The sequence below is a fragment of the Rhinatrema bivittatum genome, chromosome 10 (genome assembly GCF_901001135.1).
Source record: "Rhinatrema bivittatum chromosome 10, aRhiBiv1.1, whole genome shotgun sequence".
NCBI lineage: Eukaryota > Metazoa > Chordata > Amphibia > Gymnophiona > Rhinatrematidae > Rhinatrema > Rhinatrema bivittatum.
This window is the reverse complement of record NC_042624.1, coordinates 58,456,832-58,482,111: the sequence shown is the minus strand read 5'-3', so window position 1 is coordinate 58,482,111 and position 25,280 is coordinate 58,456,832. Positions and strand designations below refer to the sequence as shown.

The 25,280-nt window shown below is 40.8% G+C and overlaps 1 protein-coding gene across 5 annotated transcripts in view; it reads left to right on the top strand.

Annotated features, from left to right (window-relative positions):
* The window catches only part of CRB1 (crumbs cell polarity complex component 1), a 241,576-nt gene that overhangs the window by 133,199 nt on the left and 83,097 nt on the right, over positions 1-25,280 (top strand). For all 5 annotated transcript variants that reach the window (XM_029618610.1, XM_029618608.1, XM_029618609.1 and 2 more), the window contains exon 6: positions 23,029-23,982. In XM_029618610.1, coding sequence (XP_029474470.1) covers positions 23,029-23,982 — 954 coding nt within the window. The remainder of the gene's footprint in view (positions 1-23,028; positions 23,983-25,280) is intronic.

Genomic DNA, 25,280 nt, shown 5'->3' with positions numbered 1-25,280 from the left:
ACCCATGTAAGTGTATTATCAAATTGGAAGGTAAGAACTACTCATTTATAGACCCAGATGGTCTTAAAGATCTCCTTGCAATAAAATGACTGGCTGTAAAATAGAATTAGGTCTTAGATAATGTATATTCTCCTCGATTTTATTTTTACCTGATTACCGTTCAGAATGAGAGGATTTCACTGGTATTTCCTTATATTATTATAAATGATAGAGGCTTGATAAGGAAAAGAATGCAAATGATTAAGTTATGTTATTGCCTGATTGGTTATAATTCAATTCAGTCATTATGATGTTTCATTGTATTTTGTTTATTGTAATTAAATGGAAAGCAATAAATAAAGAATTAAAAAAAAAAAAGTCCGAGGTCGGAGCGTGCGAGGGGTTGCACACTTGTGCACCTTGCGTGCGCCGAGCCCTAGGGGAGCCCCGATGGCTTTCCCCGTTCCCTCCGAGGCCGCTCCAAAATCTATATGTATTTTAATTAAATAATACAAGAGTTTTTGAATTCAAGCTTCTCATTAACCCAATTTGTTTACTGAAATAAACTGTTTTAACTCTTGCTATTAGTCTGAGCATGAGAAGCAGGTGCAAGGGTAAACCTTTAATCTTATGCCATCCCCTTACTTGCCTATCAGCAGCAGCTCTTGAACAGCATCCTTCTCTTGCCAAATTAAGTATCCACGCTCACTATTCTCCTACCCTCTTTGCCTATCGGAGCGGCCTCAGAGGGAACTTTCCTTCCGACCCCCCACCTTCCCCTCCCTTCCCCTATCTAACCCATCCCCCAGCCCTATCTAACCCCCCCACCTTTGTTTTATTATTTATGCCTGCCTCTGGGCAGGCGGAGGTTGCGTGCGCCGGCTGAGTGCCGGCACGCGATCCCTGGGCCCAGCGGCAGTGGTGAGGCCTCTGGCCACGCCCACGCCCCACCCCTACCCGCCCACTCCCTGCCCATTTTTCAAACCCTGGGACATATGCGCGACCCGGGGCTTGCGTGCATCACCGAGCTTATGCAAAATAGGTTTGGCATGTGCAGGAGGGGTTTTAAAGGGTTACGCGCATAACCCTTTTAAAATCCGCCCCTCAGTGTGTACAAATGTATCTCATGCATAGTCATTATGGCAATCCTGAAATCTGATTGGGTAAGTTTGCCTCCAGGAGAGAGTTTGGAAACCATAACCAAGAAAGTGGGGAATTAGGCTACCTTTATTGGTCATCCTACCACCATGGCATGTGGTAAGTGTTGAATCTTGAATAGCACTCCTGGCTGTTTACTGATCTGACTCAGACTTTCTGTTCTGTTCTATTGCTTCTCTCTCTCTCTCTCTCTCACACACCCAGGCTCTTCCATTACTGTTATTTCCCTCTAGTGCTCTTATTAATGCAGCCCCTGCCTCTTCTCTCAAACTGTGATCTTTCGGATTCTAACTTGCAAAACACCTCCTCATCTCTGTAGCTCCCATGGCAAAATGTTGTCAGAGGCCAAGAGTGAAAATGCCTGCAGGGCAATCAGTTTTACCAGGGCACTGCATTCACCTGCTTCTCATGCTCAGACTAATAGCAAGAGTTAAAACAGTTTATTTGAGTAAACAAATGTGGGTCAATGAGAAGTTTGAATTCAAAAACTCTTGTATTGTTTAATTAAAATACATATAGTTCAGGGTGTGCAGTCCTTGAGGGCTGCAAACCAATCTGATTTTCAGGATAGCCAAAATATACAAATGAATCCGTTCTTTAGATCAACCATATGCAATAACATCTCATGAATATCCTGAAAACTAGACAGACTGATTTGCAGCCCTAAGACCAGAGCGGTGCACCACTGGAATAGAATAATCTCCTCGCAAATAATACGAGCTAGCAAAGAAGAAGGCCATGATATTCATTTGTCTATAAATAGTTCTTGGTCCGTATGGACCTGTATAGCCATGAATTCTGTTTCATTCTCCTTCTACTGACTTTCATAATCTTTAAACCTTGTTGGTACCATTAAAATTTATAAGTGAACAAAAGGAGAAGGCTCTGATGGCCGAATATCACTCACATCTCTCCTTTGTGCAGGGGACAAGGACCTGCAAGAGCTCAGCAAACCTGTTAGTCCTAAGTGCAGCATTCTCCAGTTTTATTCATGCGCAAAAAGGTTTTCCGAACACTGCAAAATGCTTTCTTTCTTCTGCAGTTTTGTGTTGTGAACATTATTTTTTTCCACCAGCATGAGCCATGCACTTGAGATGCAGTTCACCCGTGCCAAATGTCTCATATCGAGCTCGTCATACATTTTTCAGAAAAAAGCATCTCCAGATGCGATACCGATTCGCCTCATTTGAATGGGACACTGAGATGATAGCATGCGCATCGCCCATGTCCATATTCATGTTTGACTTGACAATCTCTAGGTACTGCACACATGCCTTTCAGTGTGCTTGTTCACATGCACTGCTGACTGTGGCATGTAAGATACAGTAAAATCCACTCATCCTCAAATTCTGGCTCCCACGCCAGCAATGTATGAAACAGGTCAAAATAAGGTCAAATCTGTGGAGAATCAGATTTTCACTTGACTGCTATCAGGGCTGGTGATCCAGGTCAGCTATGACTTAAGGGGTTTGTACGTTGTTTTTTTTTTGTTTTTTTTTTGCTGTTGTTAATTCCATAGGAGGGTGTTCTGGAGTCTCTTTCACAAATTTGTACTTTGCATGTTTGTGTTTAGATTGATATGCGTTTTGTGAGACAGCATGGCTTCCCCCATCTCTGAAAAGCCATGCTAAGAATAAAAAGAGACAGAAATCCTTCGAGAAATACTAAAATATTACACATTTCCATTCACATTGTGCATGCAGTTATCAATTCCATCCTATTGCCCATCAGTCATCTATAGGCTTAATATTCACCAAAAGCAGAATTTTAATGCTATTTTGGACTGAAGAAAGTCATGTTTTTTGATAGTGCCAGGACTAACACTCAGTGGCTTCATTTTCTTAAAGTGATTTCATGAGTTAGATACCTTGTAGCAACATTTCCCTTGACAATTATGAAAATCTGCATTACAAATTTCAGCTGAGATGTAGCAAAGTTAAAATTGCTATGAATATTCAAGAATTAATACACTAAGGCAGGAATAGTCAAAATGGCATACACCATTTCTATTCTGTAATAGGATCTCATCAAATTTACAGCATTACCTTCATGGGTTTTCTACCTTTGCCAATTAAGGAAAGCTAATGATTTCATAGCATTAATGTTTTGGGGATTAACTAGACCCTTGTGATCATAATTAAGCTGAAGCACGTTATGTTAACACAAATGCAAATAGATTTTAACAAATGAAATATTGCTTCTCAGAGAAGAACCAAAATCCATTTTACAGATGTCATGTAAGGCCTTAATATGTATCTACTGAGTGTTAAATTGCTATGTGGGTGTCCCAAGATTGTACTGGTCTTGGGTTCATAGGCAGATCACTAAGTACTGGGAATATATAACAGTAACGAATTCAATGTCTGAGTCATTTTTTTCTCTTGTTCTGCCTATTGCAACATTCTTAGTGCATGGACTGTTTTCTTCTCAGAAGATGGCAGGCTGTAAAATACCCAACCTCTCTACCGACAGGGCTGCTTGTTCCATTGGGAAAACCTCATGGTTGCTTAGGTCACCAACATTTTAGTGGATGGTAAAAATCTCCAAGTGCCACTTACCCACTTTTAAGGCATGGCAGCACAAGAGAGAAGGGAATGGATGCTGGGTAGATGTGATCAGTGGAGAGAGAGAGGGTTCTGGGCAGGTAAGGGTGAAAAGAGAAAGGATTCTGTCAGGTAGGAATGGAAGGAGAGGATGTTGGGCCCTGCAAAAAAGGCAGATTGAGGCGATGCTGCTGTGCTGAGAAGGAAGTGAAAGGGCAAAAGAGGAGGAATCCAGCTAGGGGGATTGAGAGAAGGCATGTTGAGTACTGTGGATAGGCAAAGAGGGTAGGAGAATAGTGAGCGTGGATACCTAATTTGGCAAGAGAAGGATGCTGTTCAAGAGCTGCTGCTGATAGGCAAGGGGATGGGCATACGATTAAAGGTTTACCCTTGCACTAGTTCTGAGCACTACTGCTAGCCCTGGAAAGAACTAATTGATATGCTCAGCGCATAGCTAAACCATAAGCAAGGTACAGCAGAAAGCTAAACAAAGGTGTTAGCACTAATGGAAATGCCCCTTAGTGACTGTGGTCTACAATCAGTTTTTAGTGACAGCAGCTTTATAAAAGTAGACAAAGTTGGAAAAATGGATGTTAGATGTGTTATGAAGAAATTTCAGACATTATTGGTTTTTACAGTAGATGTTTTGCAATAAGATAAGGACAGATTGTAGGAAAATATCAGTCCAGAGGATTTTTTTTCAAAACCGGCCCTTGGGGTATCTGACTCCCTCATTTTTATTTATTTGAACATTTATAAGTGGTTTACTGCCAAAGCTCTAGGTGGCGTACATCAGAAACACTCATAATAAAACATTTTTAAAACTACCATTAATGGACACTTGGACTTCTGGCAATGAGGCAGACCTGAGCAGATGTCACCTCTCCTTGCTCCTAGGGAATCAGCGAACATCTTGCCCTATCGCTACAAACAGTATGGAACAGCTGTACACGATTGCATCCGGATAGCACACAAATCTTGATGGACAATTTTGTATACATGAAAACTGCCGAAATGTTGAGAGACAAAACTGCAACAGAGAAAGTGACTCTGCGGGAAGAAAAAATGGCGGTGGACGCAAGGGACATCAGAGGCCTTGCCACATGATTTAACAAAAGCGGTATCAATGGCCCTGAACGATCAACTGCAAAAGTTACATTTGTCCCTCGAACTTCATGAGAAGTTGGAGAATAATCAGCTGGCTCTTGGTGCTGTAGACCAGAAAGTTAATCACCAAGAAGAACAGCTCAATGGCATGGATGCGGTGATGATGCAACTACAAAAGAAAAAAACATAATTTGGAATCTAAACTTGATGAGCTGGAAAACTGCAATAGACAAAATATAAGAGCCGTGGAGCTTTCTGAATTGCTGCAGGCAGAAGCTGTACTCCGATAGTTCGAAACTTGGCTACTAGAAACCCTAGGAGTGACAGGAATGAGCAAGCCAATACTCATAAAGCATGTGCATCAGTTGGGTCATAATGCTGCAAATGCCAATAACCCAGGTAAGCCATCGCTAAATTTCTCAATTTTATTGACAAAACTAAGATATTGGATGCATATTGCAAACAAAAAGAGTTGCTGTATGATGGGAATAAGATTTTGCATGAAATATTGGCAGCAAGATATACCACCTTGCTAAACAAGCAAGAAGCAGTTTTTAAGAAGAATCTGTTGCTCACTATGTGGACTTTAAATTGCTTGTTAGTGAGTAGCTGGCAACAGGTGCACTGAAGAATTTTGAAGACATGATTACTTATTCTAGGCAGCAGGAGCAGTTTCCTGACTTATCTCAGCTGCTGGACATTTGTGCTACCTTCCAGGCATCCAGTGCTGATTGTGAGAGAGTGTTTAGTTTGATGAATCAGAGTAAAACAAAGACCAGAAATCATTTAGAAGTCAACCATCTGGATAACTTTATCAGGATCAAACGTTATTTAACATCAGGGCATACAGTTAATCTGGACGAAGTTTATTCTTTCTGGAAGAGCTGCAAAGGACGACGAATATTCTACAACTGTTATTTGATGACTAGTAGTAAGACATAAATAATGACAAAATTATTCATTAATAAAAACCAGTTTCTTGAAAAGTATTCTTCTGTCTTGAATTTGTGTTTGTTTGATAGCTTTATTTCTGCCGCAGAATTTTGCATTAAAAAATTGACACTGTAAATCTTTGCACACAAGTTTACGATTTTGCACACAAACCAGCAAACCTTAGAGGGAACATTGCTTGTAGGTGGCATTCTCCAGGGGGAAAAGATGCTTTGGGTCATTGTGTACGCTCCTAACCAGTACTCATATAGTTTTGTTTTGGTTTTTTACAAGCCCGATGGTTAAAATCTCTCAATGGGAGGGGGTATTCTATTATAATGGGAGGAGACTTTAATATTATAGACAATCTGATAGTGGATTGCATGTCTTCTAAGACATCAAAGAAAAATCAAGCAAATGTGGGTGTAGGTTTTCTGTCAGGAACTTCAAGTAATTGATTCATGGCGCACTATGCATACAGAGGATAAAGAATTCTTTTCCCATGTGCATAATGTATATACCTGAACTGACTACATCTTAGTTGTGGAATGGTTGTTTTTTTTTTTTTTTTGCAAAGGTCACTTCCAGCTGTATATGTGATATCCCTTTCTTAGATCCTGCCCTTTTTATTACAACATTAAATTTTATGTCAGGAGGAAGTAGACCTCTGCAGTGTAGGATGTCACTCTGGCTCTATGAAGATAATCAATTTATTTATTTATTTATCGAGTTTTATATATCGTCATTCGGTTTTGCCATCACAATGGTTTACAAAGTTTCGATGTTTAACAGAGTGATCAAACCTTCATTTGCTTGTTAAAATAGTTACTGGAGGCGTTATTAACATGGTTCAGTTAATAGATTGCAGAGGTTAAAATATGTGCTTTGGATTGGATCTAAATGTTTATATGTGGTGGGAGTGAGGGGGGTTATAGCATAGAGTCATTATGTTGAACTTTAACTCATTGCCTGAAATTAATTCTGTAACTTTTTGGAATGCAGTGATAGCTTACCAATCAAAAAAAAGAAAGAGAGGAAAGCCTGGATCTTTACAAAGGGTCTGCAGTTTTAAAGAGTACACATTAGAGACAGTCGTAGACCTCCAAAGAGAGCCTGTTGTCAGTAAGAAGAGAATTGGATTCACTTTTGACTAACAAAGTACAGCAGAATTTGACCTATTACAAATATAAATTATATCAATGGGAGAATAAATCAGGGAGACTGCTGGCACGATTGGTGAAATCTAGCTCCAAGACGTAGGGTCTAAACACATCTAATATATGACTCTCAATTTCACACAAGTTCTGCATCGATATTAGAGGCATTTGGAAAATATAAAAATTTGTATTCAGCAGGTGATCCTTCTGAACATTTGGGGATTTATCTCTTCCTCAGTTGAATTAAGTTTAACAGCACCCATTCATGGAAATGAAATATTTTCTGTTATAAAACAGTTTAAACTAGCAAAAACACTGGGTCTGGATGGCTTAGGATCAGAATTTTATAAAGTTTTGGGCAAACTCACTCGCACCTCCCTCAAGGCCATGTTTGAAGCATAATATGCTTATAGAATGTTTGAACAAGGGCATAACCTAACAACAGCAATATTGCCACCTAAGCCAGGAAGGGATTTGAAATATCCTGAGGCATATCGACTATTCAAGATGTTAAAATTTTGGCTAAAATCCTGACTTCCAGGCTGAGTCATGTAATTCAAGGGCTAGTGTCTCAGGATCAAACCAGATTTATAAAAGTTAGAACAGCTAGTAACAATTTCTTAAAAGCACTATTGGTGTTACAATCTTCTAGGAGCACTGAGTCACTTATTTATATCTATTTATTTATTTAAATTTTATATACCACAAATCATAATTTCTAAGTTGTGAACAGTAAAACATTCATAAAATCTATTATACAAATTATACAAACTAAAAACAAAACTAAACTAGACAAAACAAACACACCAAAACATTAAAACATAAGGAAACATTTTCCATCTCCCATTATCCCACCATTCTCATTAGCTTCACTGCATTCATTTTCCACTGTAATTTGCTTTAAAATTAAAATAAATTATCCACTAGCCTAAATTGTACATTTAACATTTTTTTTTATCATCAATAATTGGGTACCTGAACTTTTGGAGACCAATGCTCAAGATGTTATGGGGTCGATTTTAAAAGCAGTGCACTCGCATCCATGTGCACCGATTTTATAACATGTGCCCACCGTTGTGCGCATGCTATAAAAACCAATGGCCTCGCACACATGCGTGCTGGATTTTAAAATCCATACGTGCAATCGCGCATGTGCGGGCCTCCCCCAGTTCCCTCCCAGTCCGTTCAAATTAAGGAACGGACTGGAAGGGAACTGGAGGAAGGAACTTTCCTATCCCTAAACCCTACTCTTCCTACCTCTTCCCCTCTCCACCCTGATCCCTAAATCTATCCTATCCCCTTTTTTTGTTTTGTAACTTACTTCATGCCCCAAGTTGAAGTAAGTTGTGCACACCGACTGGTTGCCAGCTTGTGAGTCATCGGGATAGCATAAAATTGCACTGTCCTGGCCCGCCCCAGCCCGCCCTTTTTGCAGGGCCTGGCACTTCGGCACGTAATGAGGGTTACGTGCATGGCCGGGCCCGTTCTAAAACACATGCGGCGCGTAACCCCTGGTTTTTACCCGTGTGGCCCTTTTAAAATCGAGCTCTATGAGTTTAGTGGACCACTGGATAAATTCATTGCACTCCTCCTTAAACACGACGGCCCCTTTGAAATCAGTCACTTTTGTTTGAAGCCCCTTGGTTCTCAGTTCCTTTGCGTAGCCACAAAAGGGAGTTTTGAAGAACCAAATGGAAATGGCAGAAAATAAGAGCGACACCGCTCTTTCTCTTTACCAAGCTAAGCTTTGTTCCTATAAGAGAGCAATAGACCAAACAAGACAGAAATGGCACTTTGGTCACATTCTTAGCGCAGTCTCCCAACCTCAGGAGTCATTTTACATAGTCCACTCTGTGAGCACTTCACCCAGCCCATGCTATTGACTTGTACTAGAAGATTGCATCTTTTATATGTCACATTTGTTTTAAATATTATGAATGTTATTTTGTAAACCGTTGTGATCTTGATTTGGGACAACAGTATAGAATTTTTAAATAAATAAACAAATGGAGAACATTTGTCCCCTATTCTAGCCTGCTGAGATCTATCATATGATTTGAACCAGTTCAACACTGTGCCTGATATTCCACATTCCCTTGGATGGTAGAGGAGAATTTCATGGTCTGTTATGCTGAATGCAGTGGAAATATCCAACAATGCAAGTAAATATCTCTGTCCACCATCGAAACCTCTCAACTACATCCAAGCTACAAAAGCAACAGAGATTTTCTAAAGCCAAATAAAAATTGGTCAAGTACCTGATAGTCTTGCATAAACACATTGAGTTGTCATAGGACTTTTGAAATAAGGAACAAGGAAGAGATTGCTCAATAGCTTCCAAAACTTGCAGCATCTAAGCCAGATTTTTTTTTTTTTTTTTTTAGCAAAAACTTTAAAGAGGCCTACTTCAATGATTTTGGAAAAATCCCTTCATTCAAAGAGAGATTAATTATGGTAACTAGTTTCACAGAGATGATATCCTTCAAGGCCTTCAAAACAGCCACATTTCAAGGATTCAGATAACAGAAGAAGAAATGTAATGAGACCACTTAAGTCACTTCATGCTCAGAATCCGTTTCAAACCAAGACCACTAGAGCATTAAACCAAGAGGTCACAGAGGCAAATTTAGCTGAAATGTTAGAAACTTTGAGGTAAATTTTAAGACCCGCACTCAAGCACACATGTACACGTGTATACCAGTGTGTGCACATAGACACGGCAATTTTATAACATACGCACATATACGCACGTGTGTTATAAAATCGACTATACGCATGTACATATGTGCATGACTTTATATTAACGCGTACATGTGCAGGCAAATGTTGACTCGAGAGTTTAAGTGGGGGAATTTTAGTAGATACATGTGCTGATGCAATTACCTATTTCCCAGTTTGTTCCCAGTTCACCGCAGTAAAGGAGAAGACTTCTTAAACCCCTAGCTAACTTTCCTCCCTTTTACCCTATTAGCTCCAACCCTTAAAACCCTGCTGACTAACCTAGTTTTTGTTATTTTATTACTTATACATCGCCCATAGCAGAAGTAAAGTAATGCAGTAGGGGATCCTGGCACGTGCTTGTGCATGTAAATACTTAGCGTAGACTTCACGCCACAGACTTGGCCTGCCCATACCATGCCCAAAATCCACCCCGCTCCACCCTTTTTTTGCTATTTGTGATTTGTGCGCATAGCGGGAGATACGTGCGTACCAGACTGAATCATGTGCATATCTCCTGGCTTTGGCATGCATAAGGGTTTTAAAATCAACAAGTTTTTTAAAAAAACAAAACAAAAAACAAAACTCCATAAAATCGATCACAGTTTGTTGCTAGCTCATAGTAATAAAATCTTGGGGATCCTCAGTAGATCGTCAGATTTTGAACCATTCTAAATAACTCTTTCTGGTTATTACCAACTTGATGAAACTTCAATGCAAAAAAATATTTCTTTGTCTCATTGACCAGCTTTCTATGTTGGGAAAACTTAACTCTATAAACCTTATGCGCTTCAAAGGACACCAGCAATATTCTTGTCTACGCTGGGAGCAAAGTTCTAGAGTCAACAAACCAACCTTTTTCATAAGGAATAGATTACTGAGTTTGTGGTTGCTGAACTGCTAAGAGCGGAATTGAAAACTGAAGCCCACACCTTGATAGTAGAATCACTAATGGGAGGATTAATGTTAGCAAACGCATGTCTTAAAATCTCCCCAAGATGTTCAATATCAAAATGGCCTCTCCTCAACAAAGGTTGCTTCATAGGCCTTGAAAAGGAAATTTTCCCCAAATATGGATTTGAGAATGGTTTGACCAAGGGACCATTTTGATAACAAAATTAAACAAATGAGAATGCAAAACGGAGGCATTTAGAAAAACCAGATCTAATGTATGTCCTACTCTCTTGTTCATTGCTTGGAAAGATCTTTTGGTAAGACCTACAAAGCAATTCATACATTTTATAAATAAATGTGCAAACATTTACATGAAAAAAGACATTCAAAGTATAGTCTTCTGAAGTAAAAACATCATTTACAACATGTACATTATATTTACATTCACTGCTCTGGTGCCAACCAGAAAACCCTGCAAAAGCAAAAAAGACATTTGGAACCCATGGTATTAAGCCTACTTTAACTCATTTTGGGTGTAGGTTTGGCCCTCAAAGAGCTGTGAGTAAACTGAATTACATTTACAATATAGTAAACCACCCATATGAAAATAGCACTCAAAAGTAACAACCCTACCTATGAAAAGGCAACACTGCAAATATTACACCAGGCCCTAAATACCAATATATCTCCTATTAGGAAAACTGAACAAACCAGGTTGCTATAGATTCCTACACAGAAACTACACACTAGTGGAATACCTTATCTTGGTCACATATGCAGAACACAAGCAGATCCTCAGCAAATACAGAATAAAGACACCATAAAAAATAAATAGAAACCTACAGACAAAAACTGAACTGGAAACGGCAACAAGCCAGAATCTATATGGAGTGCAACAATGAAAAAACAGAAACATCACCCTCAAAACATCAAACAATAAAAATAAGAAATATAAAACATCAATCATAATAGAAAAATCCAGGGGCAGCGGAATGTCTTTTTGGTTGGTGGCCCAACCAACCAACCTGAGCTCCCATCCACTCTCTCTCCCTGCCCCCACCCACTTTTATTTCTCTCTCCTGCTGTCAACCCCACCTCTCAAATCCAGGGGTATACACCCAACATTTAAAAAAAACAAAACAAGTTTTTTCTCTCCTGAACCGCGGTTCAGGAGAGAAAAAACTTGCCGTTCCAGCTGAGAAACCCGGGGCGTGCTGTCCGCATTGCCCGACGGTGATCCTTGCCAGCTGAGCCTCCAGTGACGTCAGAGGGCGGACCCGGAGAGAAACAGGAAGCCCTATAAAACCGGGACTTGTGCGGCGAACCCTGAGGGAGAGAGGCGGTTCAGGAGAGAAAAAACTTGCCGTTCCAGCTGAGAAACCCGGGGCGTGCTGTCCGCATTGCCCGACGGTGATCCTTGGCAGCTGAGCCTCCAGTGACGTCAGAGGGCGGACCCGGAGAGAAACAGGAAGCCCTATAAAACCGGGACTTGTGCGGCAAACCCTGAGGGAGAGAGGCGGTTCAGGAGAGAAAAAACTTGCCGTTCCAGCTGAGAAACCCGGGGCGTGCTGTCCGCATTGCCCGACGGTGATCCTTGCCAGCTGAGCCTCCAGTGACGTCAGAGGGCGGACCCGGAGAGAAACAGGAAGCCCTATAAAACCGGGACTTGTGCGGCGAACCCTGAGGGAGAGAGGCGGTTCAGGAGAGAAAAACTTGCCGTTCCAGCTGAGAAACCCGGGGCGTGCTGTCCACATTGCCCGACGGTGATCCTTGCCAGCTGAGCCTCCAGTGACGTCAGAGGGCGGACCCGGAGAGAAACAGGAAGCCCTATAAAACCGGGACTTGTGCGGCGAACCCTGAGGGAGAGAGGCGGTTCAGGAGAGAAAAAACTTGCCGTTCCAGCTGAGAAACCCGGGGCGTGCTGTCCGCATTGCCCGACGGTGATCCTTGCCAGCTGAGCCTCCAGTGACGTCAGAGGGCGGACCCGGAGAGAAACAGGAAGCCCTATAAAACCGGGACTTGTGCGGTGAACCCTGAGGGAGAGAGACGGTTCAGGAGAGAAAAAACTTGCCGTTCCAGCTGAGAAACCCGGGGCGTGCTGTCCGCATTGCCCGACGGTGATCCTTGCCAGCTGAGCCTCCAGTGACGTCAGAGGGCGGACCCGGAGAGAAACAGGAAGCCCTATAAAACCGGGACTTGTGCGGTGAACCCTGAGGGAGAGAGGCGGTTCAGGAGAGAAAAAACTTGCCGTTCCAGCTGAGAAACCCGGGGCGTGCTGTCCGTATTGCCCGACGGTGATCCTTGCCAGCTGAGCCTCCAGTGACGTCAGAGGGCGGACCCGGAGAGAAACAGGAAGCCCTATAAAACCGGGACTTGTGCGGCGCGTAGCAGTCGCCGGCGCGTCGCCTAAGGGGCGCGCGCATATAGGCTTTGCCTGGCTTCGCCTGATTTCGCCTGAGTGTTGCTCACAGAGTATAACGGACTTGAGGTATTTCTTTGTTGTTATTTTTACTCTTTTTTTACCTGCCTTTACAATCCATCTTGCGTGATATCGAATTAACAATACTTAGTCAAGGTGAGAGTGATTTAGTGATCTGTTGTAATTGATGATTGATGCCTCCAAAAAGGAAGGGACGGGTGAGAGTATTTCCTTCTCTCCCCTTACCCTCACCAATCCAATCTGAAATTACTCAATTCTTGACTACTTCTGCATTCGGAAGGGTAGGGACCGAAGAACCTGGTGTGCTGGAGAGTCGGGGAGGACTCTCCATGCCGACAGAGGAGGCCTCCCTTAGTCCTCATGTAGGACTACCACCTGCAAAGAGAAATGGGGAAGGGAATATAGGAGATTCTCTAGATCAAAATGCTTCTCCTTCTAGCCTGGAAGCGGGAGTATCTTCAACCCGCGATAAAGGCTTAGAGGTTCAAGAATTATTGGGTGTACAAGGAGCAGAAGGAGGGATATCTCCAACATATCCCCCTAGTTATGAAAAACAAATAAATATCGGGACTCCCTCTATCCCCTTAGTAAGACCCGCAGTAGTTACCCTAGAAAATCTTTGGGAGATAATGGCCGGAGTATTAGAAAAGATTAAAGGGTTAGAAGATAAAGTGGACGGGTTAGCTGCTGGAAATCAAAAAGAATTATATTTGGTTAATAAGCAAATTAAAGATTCATCTGAAAGACTAAAAGTACTTGAAAAGAATGAAAAGAAACACCAAGAATTCCACCTGGCGGTAGTTAAAGATGGCAATAACGTAGCAAGTAGACTTGAAAACTTAGAAAATAATGCTAAGCGATTAAATTTGAGATTCTTAAATTTTCCTAGAATAATAGGTGAAAGTCCATTGATTTCATTGAAAAAGTTTCTGATAGATAAACTTGGTGTTGAAGATCACTCTTTTACTATAATGAATTGTTATTTTCTTCCTAAACCTAAAAATCAAGCTTTACAAGAACCAGAACAAATGTTTCAAGGTAACCTAACAAATTTCTTACAAGATTCTAATGCACAAATCATTGATTGGGGTACACTGATGGCAATGTTCTCTTCTGTTAATGATATCAGCTTAATTATGAAGAAATATTTTAATAAATATCCTATACAGTATCAAGAAAAAATGATTAAAATATTTCCAGACCTATCCGCTACCACCCAAGTAAGGCGGAAAGCTTTCTTAGAACTTCGCCAAGAGGTTATAGCAATCGGTTTTTCCTTCACCCTAAAGTTCCCATGTAAATGTTTGATTAAGAAATCAGATGAAATTTATATTTTCTTTACTCCTGACCATTTAAAAATTTTTTTAGAACAGAAAAAACTAACTACCTCATCTCCTTTGCCATAGGTTTAAAAAAGAAATAAATTATGCAATTAGTATTGTTTGTATATGTAAAATTTATATTTCCTGATATCATGCAATCTCTCATTTGTTGTTTTGAAATGGAATTGAGTGGTAACAATAAGACAAATTTTTTGTTAAGATTGTTTCTCTTTTCCTTGTGAGGAGTTTAAATTTATTGTAAAACCACTCTGTTTTTGGGATTTCTTATAAATTTATGTTATGTGATTTATTGGAAAAATTTATAAATAAATAATTAAAAAAAAAAACAAAAAAAAAAAACAAAACAAAATGTGTAGGTAAAGCCAGCCCCCCTTTCTCCCTTTCAAAACCCCATTGTTGACAAAACACAAAGTCCTCTAATAGGGCACTCTCCTACTCCATCTATGGGGTTTAAATTGCATAGGAGAAATCTCCAATTGCTCTTGCCCCCTCCCCCCACTATTGTTTTTAAAATGGTGCTGGCCGATCCAAGGCAGGTGTCATTTTAATGTCCTGCCATACAGCCTTTTCCTTTGTGGAGGAAAGCCGTTCTGCAGCTCCTCTTCCTGTGCTAGCACCACAGTAATTCAGCACTCAGAGTGCTAGCACGTCCTGTATTCTCATCTCATGAAAATACAGGAAGATGTAACACTGCAAGTGTTCACTACCGTGGGGCCAGCACTGGAAGAGGAAGTGAAGGACGGGCTTCCTTTGCTGTGATATCCTGCTTCTGCTGCTGGTGGGATCGTGTCCACCGGTGGCAACATGGGCCTCCTTCTTCTGCCAAGGTGGGATCGGGTCTACCGGCGGCAGCATGGGCCTCTGCTTCTTCTGCCGCCATTGGGATTGGGTCCACTGGCGGAAACACGGGCCTCCTCTTCTGCCGCCGGTGGGATCAGGTCCACTGGCGGCAGCACAGCCTCTCCCTGCTCCTGATGCTGCCCCACCAGGTGTGACACCCCGTGCAATTGCACAGTTTGCACACCCAGTGGCGCCGGGCCTGGCAGTGTTCCCTCTAATTTTTTCAGGAGCATGTGTGGGGTTCCCTACTGTTGGCACATAATTGTTGTAACGGAGCAGCTGTGGGAGGTGATGCCTCTCCCTCTCCCCACTCTCCCTGTGAGTGGTTTCTACTGTGGTGCTACCACTATTGCTGCTCCCAGTCTATTACGGGAACCCAAACTCGCTCTCTCCTTCATTCTCTTCTCAGCTTCCATCCCTTCTCTTCATTAGCATTTCTTCTCACATCTTTTAGTTCTCACCTACCCTACCCCACCAGTCCATCTTCCTCTACTCTCCTATTCCTTTGTCTTCTATCTGTTCCATCTCTTTTCCCTATTTCTCCATCCCACATCTTATCTCTTCCTATTATTTCTCTTTCCCCCATTCTTGCTCATCCCCACTCTCTCCACCCTACACACTCTTGCTCTTCTCTCTCCCTCTTGTTCTCTACTTTCATTATCCCTTCTCATTCCCCCTATACTCTTGTTTCCTCCCTTTCTTCCAATCCTCACTCTCCCTTCTTGTCCCACACATTCTTATTTTCTCCTTCACTGTTCCCTCTCATTCTCCCACATACATTCTTACTCTTTCCTCACTCACTCCTGCAGGGCCTAGCATAAAATATGTGTGTGTACTAAAAAATGATTTGAATGTTCTGAAACATATGTATGGCTCCTGCTGCACAATTTATAAAATATGGGGCACAATTTTAGGAACGCCAAATTATGAATGTGTGTACTGACTTATGTACTCTACTGAATTACTGGATTACTAAACAATATTTGACCTTTGGATTACTCTGGATTACTAAACAATATTTGAAAACTGTATTACTTATGTATCTCTTTCCTCCTCATTCAGTCATTAATCTAAAATACATTGCCCATATCATTATGCCTGAAAAGACCCTTGGGCATGATCCATTTTAAACTAAGGTGTTTTCAATTTGCTTGTGAAATAAAATAGAAAATATTTGGTACCTCATAAATTTGGAAGGATGAGAAGAATGATATTCTTTTATTGAAAGATCAGTAGATCATTTGATCTAAGAGCAGTACCTCAATAATGCATGTGAATATATTTTACTTATTCAGCACCATAAAAATACACAGCCCTGTATCTCACTGACTTAAGGAAATGGAACCAGGGCCCTCCAATTTTGCAGCTCTGTATAGTAAGTACTGAGTTATATTGCCATCCCTGTCAAAACAAGATTCAAAGCTCTGCTCTTGCAAAATACCCTGACTTTGTGATATAGTCCCAAATGATTTAATAATTTCTGGTGTGAAATAAGCTTACTAAAATATTCAGCTTTTTCCCCCAAACACAGGACATGGGTCCTTTACAGAAAAGATCTTCAGGAACACTATTTCACAAGCATCTAACTGCCTTTCTAAAAACGTAAGACATCTTGGCTTTTAAGTCAGGATATTTACTTCTAGCTAATATATTCATTAAGGACCCTCAGCTTTGTTTAAGGATGGCCTCAGCTTTCCAGCCTGAGAACTAAATGCTAGGACATGCTTTGGCCCTCATAGATTAATGCAGGATAGCATTCAAAATTGAAAAAAGAGACTTTAAAAAAATAGTGTGTGTGTGATAGCATTTTTTTTGCATGTTTACTTACTGACACTTAAATACACTTGGAAGGGATCTACAAATTCTTGGTCTGTCAGAGCATCTGAGTTAAAATAAGACTCTGTAACCATTACATAAGCTGCATGATGAGTCTTTTGATAAGCCCATTTGATCTGGCTTGTAGAGAAAACACTGCAAATCTAAATCGTCAACCGAGCATATGTGGAACGAGCTAATCTGGGACAAGAAGCCCTGTTGTTTGGAAAGGTTTCTAAATTTGCCTCCTGGGCCATATAGCTGTTACTGCAACAGTGTGGCTGCACTAAAAATGTCTGCAGTAAGGACATGGACGTACCTAATTTTTATGGTCGCATCTACAGGTAACTTGAAAGGGGGAAAGGTTGCATTATTTTTTGTCTTTAAACATTACAGTCTTGTATACAAAGGCTATACTTACATCATGCTTCAAGCATATTCGCAATCTTTTTTGTCGGGCTAATTATTACAGGCTGATGAAAAATGAAGATACTTGCACGGCTCCTGCAGTCTAATTACTGCAACAGTGTGAAACTGAGCTAACTAGATGGCGTCAATGACACAATTAAACCCAACTGGGATTTTGTTAGTTTCCAATTGATATGATTTGTCATTGACTGTGAATGAAACAGCACTGTTGATGTTAATGCAATAGGCTGTAATGTATGTTGATAGCTATAGCAAAGCTAAAAGTAAGTTAAAAGGCATGGTTGGGGGAGGGATGGGGTGTTAAACATTTTTAATGAGCGTTGGGTTTGGCAGAAAGACAGGGATCCTAATATGGAAAGGGATTTCTCGCATTTTTGTACCTATGGCAAAAACCTTTGCTGTGCTAAGTGCAAGGTCCTGCATGAATGGCTGTATACTGTAATGCCTGACCTCCACTACTGCAGCAGGAGTGTCAGTGACGAAGGGGATTGAGGAACTGCAGCAAAAGATCGGGGGGATTTCCTTTGGAAAATTTGGTTAAATTCAATATCAATTCAGAGTAACTGTGCTTTCTTGGGAAAGAGGAGTTTTATTTAACTGTCTAGATGACAGTAACCTTGGCAACAAGCGGAGAATGATCAATTCTTTGTAAATGTCTATTTTACTAAGTTTTGTTCCACTGCTGTTACTAGATAATCTGCTTTTATAAGCAGAACTAATAACTAAGAATCAGATGCAAAACAGGAATAATCCTTCGGTATATCAAATATGTGAAATTCAGTAGTAGTTAGTAATGAAAAGGTACATTTTAAAAACAACTGCACGAGCGTCCATGTGTGCGCACACATGGATGCGCCAATTTCATAGCATGTGCGCGTCGACGTGAGCATGTTATAAAATCCGCTACCCGCTTGCACAAACGCACCTGAATTTATATTGGCACGCACAAAGGAGCGGACTGGGAGGGAACTTCTTAAACCTCCTACCTACCCTGCCTGACCTCTAAAACCCCTCTAACTAGGTTTTTTTTCTTTGGTTCAAAACTTACCTGCTCTCCCGAGCAGTAGTAAGTTGCACAGACCGGCCGGCTGCCAGCGCGCGCTTCAGCAGGTCAATGCCTAATGGTGCAGTCCTGGCCTGCCCCTGCCCCTTTTGAATTGAGCTGGTCTTCAGCACATACCAGGAGATACGCGCATGGCTGGTGCCCTTTAAAAACCCCTGCGGCGCGTGCCCGCGGCATGGCCACACACACAGCTCCGGGTTTTAACGCGCATCAACCTTTGAAAATGTGCCCGTAAATGTATATATGGGGTTGTTTTAAGAGGTTGGGTCCTTTACAGAAAAGAGTGACTGAGTCTTTGGTTTGCACTAACGACTACATCAAGGGCTGACTTTAGTTGTTTGAAAGAGATCCTGTTCTAAGAAACTACTGGTCTTTATAGAGGTGGTTGTCTTTTGACAAGAGAAGTGGAATCTATATGATATATATGGGACTCTATAAAACTCTGTTGTAACATCTTCCTGCTCAATATGCAATCTTTTCAACTAAGATTTGGGGCTGGATTTTCTAATGCCGCAAGGCATAGTGAATTCAGTGGTAACGGGGGGCCGGAGGGGGTGAAACGGGGGGGGGGGGGGGGGGGTGTCGGTCCTGTGATTGCTGCTGGTGTCGCGCCAAACTGGCAGCGAAAAAGAAGCGTACCTTTCGCTGTCAGCGAAGTCTCCTCTTCCAGGGCTGACACCGCCCCGACTCCACCCTGATCTTGGTGTCGCACGCGATAAGGGATTTTTCGCGTGCGAAACGTCCCTTATCGCGTGCGATCCGCATAGAAAATGACCCCCTTGGTTTGTAACGTTAATACCTAACTATGTATGCATTATATCTTAAAGGGATGTGTGATATGGATGAATGTGATATGTATGCAGAATGAATGGTGGAGTTTATTTTATTGATATTTTTATGTTTAAACATCTTTATCCAGCAAATCAAAATATAAGAGCAAACATTTGACATACAGATTTCATATTCATAGCCTATACAAAGTCGTAGGCCTATTTATCTATCACAGAATGGTGAATCCAATGAAAATGGGGGGTGGGGGGCCGAAGGGGGGAGTGGGCCTGCGAAAGCCAGCAGCCATCGCACCACCGCGGTGTTATCGCTGCCGGCTGCCGTGAAAGGTGGTGCCATTGGGTGTGCTACTGGCGACGATAATGTGGTTTACCTTATCACCACCAGCGAAGACATCACGGAGTCCGCCCCGACTTCGCCCCTAGCAAGCTATCACGCACGATAAGCTTTACAAAATGACCCCCTTAGTATCATAAGTCAGCAGAACCCTTAATGGCTGACACTATTGTGAACTGTAATCCCATTGTTCTCATTGTAATTCAGATATCAACCCCACAACCTAATACGTTATTTTATTGATTTTTTTTATATGTTTTGTAATCATATTGCAAGAAAGTATTTTGTAATAAAGGAGAAAATGTGAGATAAACATTGGGGTTCAATCAATCTCTGTTTTATATCTATCTACATCTATAGATAGATTTATATATATAAATTTATCATATAGTAAAGGATATGAGTAAATGATAAAATATTTTATAAAATATTTATTTTGCAGACTATTATTCTGCATAAATTGATGTGAGTTTATGCTTGTGAATGCCTTTTGATTGCAAATGCATTGGAGCCCTTGTATTTAATTAACCATAATATTAGGAAAACTTAGTTTAAACTTCTAAATCCAATTGAATGATTAATGCTCCCCCTCCCCTCCCAATGCATTTATCCCTAAAACACAATTCAATGTTGGCTAGGCAGAAAATCTGAACTGAGCCTTAAGTGTTCCAGGATTTTTCAGAAATAAAAGAATTAAAATTATTTTAAATAAATTATCTTTTTTTAACACATTGAAACCAATACAGAAGAACATACTCTGATGTCACCACTGCACAACAGATTGCTATTTTCTACTAATACTTTTCAGCATATACATTTGTATTTTAAAAGAAGAAAATAAAATATATGTTTATCTTCTTGCTTTTGTCTCATTATCCAAGAGGATCAATTTCTGGATCTCTCGTATCTTAAACGTTGATTTGTTGGGATGGGTTCTATGGCCAGTTGCATACTCAATGCCAAACCTCTTTCCTTCTCAACTAGACTTGGGTCTGTCTATCATGGAGTTATAATACAAGATATACAAAATGTCTGAGATGGTAAAAATTGGAGCAATGTATTTAATTTTCAAGTGTTAGGAACAATGATACCAATTCAGTCCTGATTTTTTTGGTTTTTGACATCTCATGAGTTGGTACAATGGTACCACAGTTCAGTAAACCCCACGACTGAGCCTGGAATGTGCATTGCTGCGGCCTAGGAAAGTATTCATGCCTTTGACTGTGACAGCATATGCTCCCAGCAGCAGCAAGGCGTGATCACAACCCGAGCTGAGAACTTTAAAGAGCACTAGTCTCAAGTGAAGATACCCCCACACTCCCAAGCACCAATTACTTCTCCCAAAAATAAACCATCTTATGGAATTTACCTCGCCTGCATAACTCCCCGAGAGAACCCTCCTTATCCCCTAAAGAGACACTTTGCCTGTATCAATATCCTTTGTTCATAATTCTGCCTCCACCCAAATACATCAACTAAGACTCACCCCATCTTGGGGTAGAGCAATGTTTTATCCCATGAAAATCACCCTCTAGTTGTGCAAACTATCCAATTTAATCACATTTATTCATAACATTTTCTGTAATATACATGAATCTGAAAAACATTGTCCTACCTTTCTTGAAACCCTAGCACTGCACCTCAAAAGGTTTTTCTTATTTCGTGGAGAAATATGTCTAAATATAAAATGTGTGTGACCCTGGTCCCATAAGGGAGTCCTTAAGGTTATGAAAAATACGTGCTTAACCTCTACTACTTAATCTCTACCATTAATGTTTTTGAGAGGTTGGTTCTGCAGTAGAGGGTTATAGTTATGTCGCGCTGCCTTTAAGTGAGTGTTGTATAACAGAATATCTCTAGTTGAGGTGTGAATTACTGGTATTCAAAAGGGAAGGAGAAGTCTGAAAAAGAGAAAAGTCTACTTTTGGAACTTATTGGAACAGGACCTGCCCCAGGGTGTTGCTAATTTTCCAACAAGCCTTCTGGTTCTCCTAGTCCAGAAGTGGCCTCAATGGTCTTACCATGGATGATGAAATTCTGAGATACTACTCCTAAGTGCAAATGCCTAGTTTTTCCTCAAGGAGCCCTAGGAGGAGAAATGGACACAGACACCAGCAATAAGAATTTTTCCTATCTGGAATAATCCTACAGTTGATGGAATCCATTATAAATTGAGTGAGTAATTCAGGGGTTATCTGGGATGGCAGACTGGATGTCTAGTATCAGGACTTAAAGTTGTTTTGTTTATCTTGCTATTATTTTTGTTACCCTGGCTGTTGGTACTGTTATCTTTGCTGTAGAATCCTGTGATTCAGTGTTTTGTGTTGTTGCTGTTGATTTCCCAGATGATATATATTTATTTATTTAAATTATTTCTATACCGCTTTTACAATTATATAATTGATCAAAGCGGTTTACATAGCCAACAATAAAATAATAGCAACTAAAAAGATAAAAATGAATTACAAAAATAAAATGCACTGATTAAACAAACCATGCCATAATTAAACATTAAACAAACCATAGCAAGAAAAGAAATAAAAAACATGGTCCTATTTCAAAGTTTACATACCCTTAGTTCTTAATATCATGTACTACCCCCTTTTGTATCAACGACAGCTTGCAGTCTTTTGTGATAGTTGTGAGTGAGACCCTTTATTTTCTCATATGGTAAAGCTGCCCATTCCTTTTGGCAAAAATCCTACAGATCCTGGACATTCTTTGGTTGTCTAGGATGAACTCCATGTTTGAGTTCTCCCCAAAGTGGCTCAATGATACTGAGGTCAGGAGACTGTGATGGCCACTCCAGAATATATATATTGTTTGCTAGTAGGGTGCCACAAAAACTGGATATGAATGAGTATTATTGGATCACAGGATGTCGGTTTGAGATCCTGACAAGGGAAGTTTGAAGACTGGCCAGACCTACTTAGGGGAGGCAGGCAAAGGTTACATTGGGAAAATTAGGCTTGTTTTACTGTTTCCCTGTGCAATAGGAGCCCTGTACTCCTTCTAAACATAGTCCATTTCACCAGCTACTCCATCAGTTTTGAATGCACTCCTCAGTGCCAAGGATGGAAGGAAATTTGGTTTTTTTTGTTTTTTGTTTTTAATTTATTACCTGCCTTTTTGAATAGGGAATTCACCCAAAGTGGGTGGACCCTAGCAGTGGTTACATGTCTTAATCCACAGTAAATAGAAGGATCTTCCTCACATCTCAAATGAGATGTTGAGGGAATAAGAAGAAACAGAGTAAAATAAGGTCTCTAATTCCATTTCATTCCTTTGAGGCAAGTTTAGAGATGGACTTGTTCTTCTAATCATATGCTTTTAAGGAACTTATTCAAAATTCTTGCATTGATACTGCACAGGTTCAAAAAAGAAGGTTCCTCCTTAAATATCATCCTGCGTAAATAATAAGGCAAGTATTTGGTGAAAACTAGCCCATTTCAACTCATGAATCCATTTTTCTTTTGTTATTTTCTAGGCGTCCATTGTGATCAAGATATCGATGAATGTTATGTGAACCCATGCCAAAATGGTGGCATCTGTGAGAATATTCCTGGACGTTATCTCTGCCATTGCCCAGTGGAAGACATGGAGGGGAATTTTTATGGTGGCTGGAACTGCACAGATATCCTCATTGGCTGCAGGGAACATATGTGCCAGAATGGGGGATTATGCATCCCTCATTTAAAAAATGAGCAACATGGATACAACTGTACATGTCCTTTGGGCTACACAGGATCACACTGTGAAACAATAACGACGTTTTCTTTCCAGGGAAACAGCTTCCTTCACATTTCCAGGGTTGCAACCCCTGAAAAAGAATCATTTTACAACATAACTCTACACTTTCAAACCGTGCAACCTACAACTCTTATATTTCACAGAGGGAATAAAGATACATTTGTGGAGCTGGAATTGCTGAATGGCTATTTATATTTGTCCCTGCACATCAATAACCAGTCAAAGGCGCTCTTACATGTCTCATCGAATGTCAGTGATGGAGAATGGCATTCAGTAGAGGTAACCTTAGCCAGAGCTGTTAGTCTTAAATTACTTGACAGCTCTTGTGTAGAGAAATGTGTAAATTCAACCACTGCTACAATACGTAGTAATCAACTGGCTCTTGCGTTTCAAAGCACATTTTTGGGTGGTTTACCTGCTGGGGAGATAAGTAGTGACTCGTTCCATAACATCTATAATATCCATTCTGAAACTTCATTTGTAGGCTGTCTTCAGGACATTCAAATAGACTCAAACATTATTACCCCTGAGGACATATCATCTGAAATGTCGTTAAATGTCAAGGCAGGATGCAATAAAAAGGATTGGTGTGAAAGCCATCCTTGTCAGAATAGGGGAAGATGTATCAACTTATGGCTGAGTTATCAGTGTGACTGCTACCGGCCCTATGTGGGACCAGATTGTTTGAGAGGTAAGAAAGTGCTACAAGGATTAACAATATTTCATTTCAGCTCAAAGCCTAGATGCAAAAATACTTCTGTATTAGTTACGAAGTGCACTGATTTTCGAGCAATAGGTGATGGTTATTATTGCCAACTGGGGAATAAACAGATGTTGTTAGTTATCTCCTAGTCCTAGCTATTTGTGAATTAAGCCCAATCCTAGCTATTTGTGAAGTCAAGACAATCTGTCAGAGACCGATGGGAAGAATATTCTGGCTTTTGGCACTGCACACATGAGAGCATTTAAGTTGCATGGTTCACTTACAGAAATCCAACAGACATTTGAGAAGGGGTGGTGATGGGGGCCTGATTCACCAAGAGAATAGGAGAAAACCCCAAGACTCCAGCACTGCATTTCATATTCAGTAGCGAGAGGAGGGGGAGGTTCAGCTAGACATGCCCAGATCCATCAATCACTGAATATACTCTGCTAAAGTTAACTGAGTAGACTCTCCCGGGTACCTTTAGCACAGCTTTACCTGCATAAATGTAGCCAGGTAAACAAACTCTGCCCCCAAAACACTCCCCACCTTTCTGCTTTTTACCCGGGACCATTTAGCCAGTGAGAGGGGGGAAAGATTAAAATTAAGATTTTTGTTCAGGTATCTGAAAAGTTTACTCAGACAATCCCCTTGGAATAGGGACCTCTCAGTGAATCAGGCGCTGAATGATACATGTTGAGATGGGCTGAAAAATCGTGATCCATGATTGCAGTCGTAAACCTTTCCCATAATCCAGGAACTTTCCTGCTATTGGTGATCTGTTGAATCACGATTGCATTTCACAATAATGAGTCCTTGAAACTGGAAAGGACACTCATTTCTAACTCCTTTTCAAGGAAACAGAGCTGACGCTGACCTCTGAGGGTGCTGTGGTGGGATTCCAGAGCAATCCGAATGGGAGAGAATAAACACTCCCAAGCATAAATACCCCTTGCATGTTAACCTGACATAAACCAAAAATGTGCCAATTAATCTATAATAATCATTAAAATATTTGTTTGCCTGTCACCCAAGTGCCATATATATAGACCCTTGAACCTTGATAGTCTTCACTAATGGGGTGCAATAAAGGAAGGGCCTCTCACTCAAGCATGCAGAGCTCTGCTGGGGGTTTGGGAAGCCCTAATCCTACTGGGCATGGACTGAGTGAGTAGCACTCCAGCACTGCATTTCATATAACTGAAGAGATAAGGACAAGTTATAAGGCAAGGGTGGGCAAACTTTTCATGACCAAGGCTACATTACTGGCTCTCATCTACACTGGG